Raw genomic sequence first — 11,872 nt, forward strand, 5'->3', positions numbered from 1 at the left:
GACTATCAGAGGACAAAGATTTCATTTAGTGGCTTCATGATCGAGGCCGAGTGTCCAGGTGCTGATCAGGGTAGCTGAAGCTATCTGCATGATCGCTCCATAGGTGTTTGACAAGTGCAGACCGAAAGAGGTGCCGTGTTTGCCAAATATGGCAAACGTGTTCTGGACGCAATGAGATTGGTGGAGTTTGATTGATTTTTTGCAGGTGGTCGATCTTTGGAAGGAGATTTGATTGGATTTGGTTTGATGCGGGGTCGGTGAAGGAACCCTAGTGCGCTAGAAGTTTGAATGTCACTTTGGCGGGAAGGCTTGGTATAAATATGCAGATCGAAGACTAGATCTGCTGCTGCTGCATGAGAGAGTAAAGTCGGTGAAGGGAGTAAAAACCAGAGAGTTAATCAGTCAAGTGCTCATCGACAATCATAGAGGAGACTGAGTGTGTGAGTGAGAACCAGTCAGAATAATCCAACTAGCGAGGGTAAGGTAACCGGTAGACTGTCATTGAGTCTGGCAGTGAAGTGCACTGGTGGTGATTGAACTGATAGAGAAGATTGCAGAGAAGAGAAGAGCATAGTGAGAATATGTGAAGATCAGATAGCAGAGATCTGGAAGAGTGAAGAAGACCGATGGTGACTAGCAGTAGTGTATTAGAAAGAGCAGAGAACCGACAGAGAGAAGAGTACCGACAGAGAAGAGGTACAGGCTGAACCGGTATGGTTGCAGTAAAGAAGAAAGATTGTAGTGGTTACATAACTCATTTGTAACCAGGAGATTAATTTTGTATTTATTATATGATCTTGTAATCATTGAGTTGGAGCTCAGTGGAGGGGTTGGTGCCCTACATGTTGTAACCGAATATTTCATTGTGAGGTTGGATTGGAGCAATAGACTCCAACAACATTTTTCACTGAGGTTTTTCCCATGTTGGGTTTTCCTCATACATCCAGTGTTGTGTGATGTCCTTTCTGTGTGTGGTTGCATTTGTGTCATCTTCCTATCTAACCGATATGTGTGTTTTATGTTAGATCTGCTAACCGATATATACACATAGGATAAAAAAGGGAAAATTTTGGAAACCATTGATTCAGCCCCCTTTCAGTGGCATCTTGTGTTCAACAGTTAGTTTGCCTAGACAAAGAAAGCCCATTGGATGCAATGGGTTTTTAAGAAGAAATTTGGAGCAAACGTTCGATTAGAGAGGTACAAGGCCAGATTGGTGACCAAGGGCTACTCCCAGAGAGAGGGAGTTGATTTTGGTGAAATATTCTCTCATCTTGCTAAGCTAACTTCTATTAGATTCCTATTATCTATTGTTATTGCTTGTGATTTTGAGACAGAGAAAATGGATGTAAAATTGCTTTCTTGCATAGGGATCTTGAAGAAGAGATTTACATGCGACAAATTGATGGTTTTGTTGAGAAAAGAAAAGAAAAGAAAACTTGGTTTGTAGGTTAAAAATATCATTGTATGGTTTGAAATAGTCACCCAAGATGCGATACATTTTGCTTGTTAGAAGTGAAGAGGTTTACTATGTTTATATTAAGGTTATTGATGATCATTTATTGAATATTGTCTTGTATGTTATGACATTTTGTTTGTTGGTAACATGAAGGCAATGATTAGAGAGATCAAAACTTCGCTTTCGAGCATATTTGATATGAAGGATTTGGGGGCTACTAGATATATTCCTGGAATGGAAATTAATAGGGATCGGGCTCACATAAATCTTTGGTTAAGCCAAAGTAAGTATGTTGATACTATTTTGCAGAGATTTAAAATGCAAGACTGTAAGCTAGTAAGTATTCCATTTCCGTCTTATGCTCCTACAATGATGATACAATTTAGATATGTAATTCTTTTTACCTTTTTAAAATTAAATTCTAAGTATGCTTAATAAATTCTCCTCTAACCCATAGGTCAATAGTAGACGATTCTTTTTGGGTTAGGGTTAAATCTTAACTACACCATGCTAACATGTAATTTGGAATGATTTGAATTTTGAATCTTAGGGTTCAAATCCATGGTCATAGAAACAACTTGGATTAGTTTTTCTGCTTGTACACCTAAACCAATTCAATTAATGGAAAATCTAGAGATCAAAGATCATTCGTCGAAGATAAATGATAGTAAAATCAAAATAGAATAACATTTATTTACCAACTTCCATGCAAAATCTCTATCCTACATACTAATATACATAAAAAAATAACCCTATTGCTATAATCTCAAAGCACAAAAAGAAAAAGGGATGGGTAGGAGATACATATTAATCAAATTAAACATTAAATAATAATAAATGACCATACAAAGTGTGTTTTTTAAAGGATGAAATGGGTTGTATGGTGGATTTAGTTTTATTTTGTGTTTGTGTACACTTTAATCTAAGTGGGTTCTAAGTTGTGAACCACATCAAGGCTGGTGACTGAAGGTGACGAATGTCACTAAAAAAGAAGAAAATGAAAAATATATCTTATTATAGGCATCCCTTTCAGAGTAAGTTTTTTTGCATTATCATTAAAAACAAATAAAATGTCAGGGTCAATTCAGCCACGTTTCTCCAACTATCGGCTAATTTCCAGGCATGTGAGCATCTGCATTTCATTTGGTCGCATTTGGAACGCATTTGGTCGTATTTCATTTCATGTCATTTGGATTTGGTTTAGTTGGAGTTTGGTTTCATTTGGGCCTGTCTGAGAAAGTGCGGGAGCTCATTTTTTACAAGGCAAAAAGCAGGGGGCAGAAGCTCCATTTTCTGTGTCTTTTTCGATAATTTAATGCTCGAATCCCACAGCCATACGCTTCCACGCGTTCTCCTGCATGTTAATTTTTTACCCATTTTTTTGATCAGCCTTTCCATGGCCACTCCGCCAGTATTTCGCCCCATGGAGGAAAAACATGAAAAGGTGAACAGTCCATTTCCTCTGTCTGTTTTCTTTTCTTTTGCTTTCTTTTTTGTAAAGTTTTACCGTGTTAGCATGTTTTTAATCGCTTGTGTTTATTTACGGAATTCCTGGTTTTGTTAGTAATAATCAGTCTTGCCGGAGCTAAGTATTAGTATCGGTTGGCTCAGATGGTTGTTTGAGTTCTGTTTGTAGACTATCAGGAAATATAAGTGAAAAAAAAAAAATGCAGTTTTGTAGTGTTTGGAATTCAGCTGCTTTTGTATGATCATCTACGCTGGGGTTTAGTATGTGCTCGGGTAAGTAGGTTTTTGTAGCCTTATTTTTCTTTTGGAATGGATTTATGTTATGTGCCGGAACATATTGACTGTATTATTTCTATTAAGGGTTGCCATGGAAAACTTTATGCCAGTATTTTTGAGTTTCTTTCATACCCGTCTTTTCTGTTGAGCGTATTTCTTAAAATTTGAAAAGATAACTCAGGCGTGCTATTTTATTTGGAAAAACTTAATCTTGTCTAGGGTTTCAGCTCTGTATTTTGGGGTTTTGGCGTTTGTGATGTTTTGGCTTGTACGATTAGCCTGTATGTTCACAATCGGCCGGTTTGCGATGTTTCTTTGAATGTTTAGTTTAGTTTTGCTTGTATGATAAGCATGTTCTACTGTTCCCTTTAGCAAATATCAATATTAGGCATTTCCATAAAAGTTTCTATAATATTGCTGTCATTTATGAGCTGCCGGGAGATTCTGATCATTCTTCTTGATTGAATTTTTTCACACGAAGTCTGATTTATTGAGAATTCTGGTGTTGGGTATCTTTTATCTCTTTCAGCTTTCTTCTCTTCGAAGTTTCCCTTTACAGTGATATTGCCGTGCTTTGAAAACAACGAAAGAACCTGACCTCGTGTTTTGATTAGATAACCTTCCTTTATTCATTTTATATGCCAAGTTATGAAGGGTAATTGTTCCTACAAATAGCCTTTACCATCTTTAGCTTTAGATGGTAAGGTTATTGCACTCTAAGAGATTACTCTATTTGAGTCTAGATGGCGAGGCTTTAATTCCACTTAAAAAGCTTGCTTTCGTTCAGATTTTATGCCATGGTTGGAGGGGCAACTCTCTACCCAAAACTGCTCTTGGACCATGCCTTTTCTCTCCATTAATTTGTTGTACAGCAACGAAGTCAACTCTGCTACCGAAGCTTGGCCAGATTTCCAGAAGTTGTACTTTTTAATGTATGTTTTTATTTAAGTTATATATTTTCATCAATTTGGATCAGTGACTGGTGGCGATGACCACGTGTATTGTTTGTTGTTCACCCTGACCTTTGGTTTTGTAGATTTTAACATTATTGTAAATATTATGGTGTCTATCTGGCCTTAGTTACTAAAATGGTAGAACCTGATGGAAGGTTCCCTCCATGGAAATTAAAGGATTAGTAAACCATGCACAAACAGAATGTCTAATGTATCATAGCAGTGATTTTGGTCTTCATTATTCATTTCAGATGGTGATTTAATTTTCCTTGTTAGTGCTCGGTGGTTCTGGTACAATAATACTGCCTAATTTACAACCTCTTATGGACCGTGATTTTCTGCCTGTCTCTACTAACTACAGCATCGTTTAGCTGTGTTTGCTGGATTCTGAATGTGTAAACTGAAGTCAAATAGAAGTTTGGCCATTTTTCTGAGCAATACGGTGAAGTTAATTGTACCATAATTAGTTACCAAAGGTTTTCTTGAATGTTGTTGTCAATCATATCGAGTGTTGATGAGAACCAGGTCATGTAGAATTTGATATTAATGTCAAGAGTGAAGTGAAACAGAAGTCTGCCTATTGTTCTGGTACAATAATACTGCCTAATTTGCAACCTCTTATGGACCCTGATTTTCTGTTTTTCTCAACTACAGTATCGTTTAGCTGTGTTTGCTGGATTCTGAATGTTTAAACTGAATTCAAATAGAAGTTTGGCTTTTTTCTGAGCGATACGGTGAAGTCAAGTGTACCATAAATAGTTACCAAAGGTTTTCTTGAATGTTGTTGTCAATCAATTTGATTGTTAATGAGAACCAGGTCTTGTAGAATTTGATATTAATGTCCAGAGTGAAGTGAAATAGAAGTCTGCCTATTTTTATTTGCAGAAAATTAGTACTGAATCGTATTGGACTTGTTTGCCATGTCAAACGTACTCGGAATTGTTGTCACCAAATTTGAGTTCAAACACAAGGAAATCGGCTTAGGTAGAAAGTTTGATGAATCTTTATCATCATGCTGTGACAATTGACTTTCTGTAGTGTTTTGACACGTCTAATATTTTATTTTGCTTTCCATTTAATCACTTCACATATGAGCTCAGCTTGGGAATGATTGCCAGTCGGTCTGATGTAGCAGGAAGCTTTTCTTGGTGTAGGGGATATACTCATGCCTCCGTTCTCTCTTTTTTCTTGCTATCAAGTGGATGTATTTGGTGTGAAAGTATTAAAGCTGATAAATATTTTAGTAATGTTTACTGGCTCTCATGCAGCTGGTAGAGCGCTATTAGCTTTCGGAGCAGATACTGTAATTGACTGTTGATCATAGACCGTGCCAAGTGATTTTTACATGCTATTTAATAGCTCAAAAAAGACATATTTTAGAAAAGTATGTGTGGAGGTCCAGAGCATCCAGAGCCTTGTAGTGTATGTGGTACGGGAACAACTGGTGTTCCAGACAAAGATAACAATAATGTGAGGGTTAATAAGCTAAAGGATGTTGGAGGTGTTTATTCAAGTCTGCTTGAGTCAGCCGCGAACAATGACCTGATAAGTCTTGAGCAAATACTGAAAGAAGACGTGTTGAAAATTAATGAAGCTAGTTTTTGGTATGGTAGGAAGCATGGTTTCAATCAGATGGCCCTGGAGCAAAGGACCCCTGTGATGATTGCTGCTCTTTTTGGTAGTCTAGATGTTCTAAATTACATACTTACTATCTACTCTACATATGGGTTTGACATCAATCATAAATGTGGTTCAGACAACAGCACAGCTTTACATTGTGCTGCTGCAGGAGGGGCATGCTATGCCATTGAAACTGTTAAGTTGCTGATACAGTCAGGTGCAGATATCAATAGTTTGGATGCCCTTGGAAGACGGCCTGCTGATTTGATCATGTTTTCTCCAAAATTACCACACGGCAGATCTGTTCTGAAAGAAATGTTGAATGCTAATGCTGATATAGAACTCAATTCTTTCACTTTGCCTAATGTTGCCAACAATGTTTCAAAGGCTACATTCTGCTTTTCTGAATTTGTACACGAGGATGCCATTAAATCACATGGAGGAGACTCTAGTAGATCAGGGTCTGCATCTCCACTTTCTTCACCTCCACGGTCATCATCTCCGGAACTGTCTTATACCCCTTGTCCATCAACATCCCCAAATTTTATAGAGTTATCCAAGACTTTCTGTGTTAACAGTGAAAAGAAGGAATATCCAATTGATCCCTCTCTTCCTGACATAAAAAACAGCATTTATAGTACAGATGAGTTCCGAATGTTTTGCTTCAAGGTGCGCCCTTGCTCCAGAGCTTATTCTCATGATTGGACGGAATGCCCATTTGTGCATCCTGGTGAAAATGCCCGAAGACGCGACCCAAGACGGTTTCACTACAGTTGTGTACCCTGCCCAGATTTTCGGAAGGGAGATTGTGGACGAGGTGATGCCTGTGAATATGCGCATGGTGTCTTTGAGAGCTGGTTGCATCCTGCTCAATATCGTACAAGGTTATGCAAAGATGGAACAAGTTGTGCACGAAGAGTGTGCTTTTTTGCTCACAAACCTGAGGAGCTCCGGCCCTTGTATGTCTCTACTGGTTCAGCAGTGTCTTCACCGAGGACTTCAGCTCCTATAGACATGGCAACTGTAATGGCTCCTCTTGTTCCTGGATCTCCATCTTCTGTCTTAATGATGCCTTCATTCTCTCCTTCAAATTCACCACAGACCAATTTGTTCACTCCTCCAATGTCGCCTTCATCTCCATCTGCGAGTAAAGCTTGTCATTCATCTCTGGGTGTGTGGTCACAGTCTAATTTGCCAACATTGCACCTTCCTTCTGGGGGATGTCAAACTAGCCGCCTTCGTGCAGCACTAAGTGCCAGAGACCTTCCTTTGGATGATCAGACAGGAGGTCTAGAAAATGATGGCCAAATAGCTAATGAGGCTCTCTCAAATCATGTTAGGATGAATGCTGCTGTAAGTGCTTTATCTGGGGAAGGGAGCAGGTCTCTAAGATCTGGAAAATACAGGGGTCACTTTCTTAATTCTGCTTCATCAAAAAATCTTGATGATCTGTTTGCTTATGAGATATCTTTGCCAGGAGTTGCAGATGTGGAGCCTTCTGTTGTTCAACATACCAGCAACCAGGTTCAGTCTAATAAAACAATGCAAGGGCATCTTCAACTTCAAAATCAGAAGCAGTTGTCAATTGGTACACAGACACTTCCTCGGGTGACAACACAAATGCACCAAGTGGCAGCAGATCCTCAGAGCCCACGGCATTCATTTTTGCAAACGTCTATGCTTTCATCTACATATGGTTTGTCGTCCCTTGGTCGCATGCCATCAATTAATGGAGATCTAGAGGGTGAGAAATTCAGAGGGTCTCCTTTATCTCCAGTTATGTCATCTAATATCAATTCAAGATCTGCCTCATTTTCAAACAGGGAGAGATCTAACTATGGGCACACTGACTTAGGGGCCCATTTAGTTTCTAGTGGTTCTTCAGACTGGGCCTCACCAAATGGTAAACTGGACTGGGGAGTTCATGGTGAAGAACTCAGCAAATTTAGAAAGTCAGCTTCATTTGGCTATCGAAACTCTAATGAACTAGATTCATCTTGGAATCAATTTCTGGTCAAGGATTCACTGACAAATGGCGGGCATGATAACAACCAGAGTTATTCAATGGAGACATCAAACAATGGCACAACGAAAGACACTCAACACGCAGTTCTGGCATCCTGGATTGACCAGATGCATTTGGATCAGAAGGTATCTTGAAATTGCAGTATATTGGAGTAGGGATTTTTTTGCATAATGGCCGCGGTTATCTCTTTATTTTTTGTATTTTTATAAATTGTTTGTAACAAACTGTTCACTGTAGACCATAACTGGTCTTCCACCAACTTTTGAGCCTTTTACAGGAACTGTAAAGTGCTCAAGGCTAAGGAATCTATGTGTATTGCAGTATCCGTAGATTGGTTAGTGCTAGGCTGGAGTTCAATGAAAGATTATATGAGCATCACATGAAATGAGTTGCTTTTTGATGTGCTTAACGTTTAGATCTGTTAGAAAGGCCATGTACTGGGCTGATTTTTGGAAACTGATGATTCTATTTTGGGGGAAAACAGAGGAGGAGACCATTCTGTCTAAAAGTTGTCCGCTATAGCAAGACTCGAGGTTTCAGTTTCAAAGAATCAAAGACAAACACAATGTAGATTCTCTTTATTAGAGTTGTAAAGTTTAAAACTTAAAAGAACCATATATTGACATGCACTGCTTTTGCTTTGTTTGCTCTGTTGAGTGGGCTGTATTGTGAAAGTGGCAGTTGGTAGCACTAATCTAAAGTGGATGGAAATTAATTTATTACCCAAGGTTTCTGCATAAATTATGCTCCTCGTGGAGACAATGTAAATGATTAGCCAGGTAGTAGCTTCATGAAACCATCTGAACTCAAAGCCATTGATGCTGTCAGTATCACTTAATGTGTGAATTATGGTTTTAAAACGGACAGTACAACTTAAAAATGTGCACTTTCTTTTCAAATTAATCTAATAGGTTGGACATTATCTTATGATAGGGTTTATTTTTGACTGACTAATGGTGGTTGTCCTAAGGCTTCCTTCCCTTGCAAACAAAATAAACTAAGAACAAAGCACAGTATCTTATAAAAGGGTGGGTTATTGATTGGTTAATGGGGGTTGTTCACAGGTTCCCTGTACCGTGTAAAGAAAATGAAATAAGAATAAATTGTTACAGTTTAATAATGTAAACATACACAATGGTACCCCTATGAATTTGCAGATCGAATGAAAAATCTTGTGTTACTGGCTACAAGCCTGTTAATGTATAACTTATACATCCTCTATTAAATGAGCTAATCTTCATTCAAACCGTATCTTCCATAAAATGTGGAGATCCTTCTGATAGCGAACAGTTGTAAGACATAAAGTTCCAGCCCCAACAATCACAAATATTCTGGAATCACAATAAGCTAGCAGAGATGGTACGTTAAAGTTTTTTGAGTTTGGATTTACGCTTGTTTTTTCTGGGGAGTTTCTTCAACAATTTGACAAGATCCACGTTTGATTGTATTTTGTGAACTCAACCATTTTCCTAGGCTGGATTTCTGGAAATTATTGGGAATATGCAACTGAAGGGTAACGAATTTCATTCTACAGCTGCCAAGCTTATTTATTTAAAAAGCTTCAAGGCTTTTTTAACAAACCCCTTTTTTTTGTCTTTATCACTTTATTTGGGACTACATTTGTGAGGTATATCATTCTTCAACAATTCAGAGCCCACTGCATGTATCTGCAATCTGCAAATATGTATCGTGGCAGTCTTAATAGCAGTGTCTGATTAAAAATTACTAATTACATTTCAACTTCAATGCAAGAGCTCCTATTTCTGCACACTGTTATTAAGCTAAGTTGTTGAGTTCGACCTTTGAACTGCAAATGATATTGGCCGAGAAATCTCCAGGGCTTTACCAACTAGTCTATTTTTTTCTCATAAAAGCACACCTCAAGATTATAAGACAGACGACATTTTTGGTGAGGAATTTTGTCAAACAATATGTGTGCCTTCTAAACTTCTGATATAAAAAATGGTTCTATATACAACAGCTGAAGGAAACCTACCATCCGATGTTTTTGTTGGATCTCCATTCAAACCTCTCGGTGATGCATGCTTAAGGATGCCGGCGGGGGCTGTGAATCAGAACAAAATACCTGGTGTGATGCATGCTCGAGGATGTTGGCAGGGGCTATGAATCAGAACAAAATACCTGGCCAAATTTGATAGCTTTAAATGACTGCGAAGCATCTTCCAAGCGTGCAAATCTAGTAATGCTTTCATTTCCTGGGACTGCAACTCATTGATTATGTTCATCAATTTTCTTTTGGTCAAAAGTGAGGACAACTGAAATTCATGCACTAACTAGTCTGTTTTGGTTTACATCACTTCTCATGGTATTTACACTCTACAGGAATACAGTATGAGCAAAACAATTGCATGTGGTATGAAATCAACATGTCTCTTTAAACATGCCCTTACATTTCTTGCATCCCTCGATAGGATATAATTGTTATGCCTGATGCGTACGTCACATTTTGCTAACAATGTTAACCTGGGTTACCCAAACATCTGAAACAATTCACTTATGATTGTTATCTCTTATGAGTATTCCCTAACCTATTTTTAGGTTCACATTTTGACGTCCATTCGGGTTATGCAAGTGAAGGTTGACGATTATGGCTTTACAACTGCCAACTGCATTTGCTAAAAGACCTTAATGTTTTGGAAATGTGCTGTTAAAGGTTGCAAAATCTGTTTTTATACTGTCACATTAAGGTTTTGAAACATGTGGGCTCATGTTGAGAGTATATGTGGGCTCTTTCAATAATTCCTTGAGCATAATCTAAAGTCTTCGCATCCGTTGAACGACATTGAAGCATATTTGTAGATATACTTCTCATAGCTATTGTATGCTTGGACATTTTATTAACATGTTTACCTGGGCAATTATAACATTTGACAAAATCTACTTCCAAATTTTCTTTCGTGTAACTTCTATACCCTTTTCCTGAGATCACATTTTGGCACCATTTGGTAGTACACGAGGTTGCAGAAGGTTGGCGTTCCAACAAGCAACTGTTTTTTCTTTCCAAGAAGCAAGGATTTTCCAAGAAGCCTCTTTTTGATGTGGGGTACTTGCTTCACTTTCAATAACATAATAGTTCATCTAGATTTGTCATTAAACAATTTGAGACAATTTGCAAATATACCAGTCAAGGAAAGTTGCCATACTCTTGCCTACAATATATCCTTAAGATCTCGAGGGCTCTATTAACAAATCCTGTTTCTGTATTTTCTTAAAGCATTCCTGAGGGGGCTGCAATTTGATGAATAGGCATTTTGTCAGACAATTAAGTCTCTGGAATGACTTACTATCAGAACAGTCTAGACTAGAACACCCGATAGAAATCTTCTATCAAACAACTTTGGTGAATCTCTTTTCTATTTTACAAAGCTCTTGTTTTGACACGTGCTGCGAGGAGGCAGGCAGGGGCTACAGAGTATCGTTATGGACATGGCAATTGTAACTGTTTTAGAAGACTCGGCATTTTTCAAGGAGCAGAGATTCAGCGATGCTGTGCTAGACCTTCGGTCGCCACAATGTGGCGACTGTCAAACAATGTGTAAACTCAAATTCATGTATCGATTACCATATGCTGATCTATATCTCTTATTGTTATATGAAACATCTTTCCCTGAAAGCAAAACTGGGGAGGATGTTATTACCCATCTATGTGACCATCATCTACAGGCAAATTGGAACAATCTGAAGCAACAGAAACTTGTGCAAAATAAATCATTTAGTGCCATTAGCAAAGATCATTTCACAAACTCATAGGCTGTTATCCAACATAGAATGCTTTTTGATTCGTAAAATCCAGAGAAATTCTTACATTCCAGGGAAGATCTAATCAGATGGCCCAGGACTAGCTTTGGCAAAACAAAAAAATCACTCATTAGCAGATATGCAATAACAGGAGTCATCTGCTGTCCGATTTTGAGAAAGTCACGAGTGTTAAGCTAGTGCTACATATTTGCAGCAAAAGTTAAATAGAATCTTCAGTTTTTATACCAAAAAGATCTTTAGGTAGTCTTGCTGAACCAATATTCGTTGAAAACTTGAAGGGCTCGCTATAAG

The 11,872-nt window shown here is 38.1% G+C and overlaps 1 protein-coding gene across 2 annotated transcripts; it reads left to right on the forward strand.

The window, feature by feature from the left end:
* The first annotated feature begins 2,672 nt into the window (after positions 1-2,672).
* On the forward strand, positions 2,673-8,442 carry LOC131038393 (zinc finger CCCH domain-containing protein 30). 2 transcript variants are annotated; one of them, XM_057970818.2, is made up of 3 exons: positions 2,673-2,903; positions 5,424-7,926; positions 8,079-8,442. In XM_057970818.2, the coding sequence occupies exons 2-3, from the start codon at positions 5,542-5,544 to the stop codon at positions 8,085-8,087; spliced, it is 2,394 nt and encodes a 797-aa protein (XP_057826801.1). In that variant the 5' UTR covers positions 2,673-2,903; positions 5,424-5,541; the 3' UTR covers positions 8,088-8,442. The 2 variants fall into 2 exon arrangements, with proteins under 2 accessions (XP_057826801.1, XP_057826800.1); XM_057970817.2 differs by lacking the exon at positions 2,673-2,903 and adding an exon at positions 2,942-3,199 and having other exon boundaries at positions 5,424-8,442.
* Positions 8,443-11,872: the final 3,430 nt, after the last annotated feature.

Source organism: Cryptomeria japonica, chromosome 2 (genome assembly GCF_030272615.1).
Source record: "Cryptomeria japonica chromosome 2, Sugi_1.0, whole genome shotgun sequence".
Lineage (NCBI taxonomy): Eukaryota > Viridiplantae > Streptophyta > Pinopsida > Cupressales > Cupressaceae > Cryptomeria > Cryptomeria japonica.

Excerpts from the sequence above, each read along its gene's own strand:
- LOC131038393 (XM_057970818.2), top strand. The coding sequence starts at position 5,542 with ATGTGTGGAGGTCCAGAGCATCCAGAGCCTTGTAGTGTATGTGGTACG.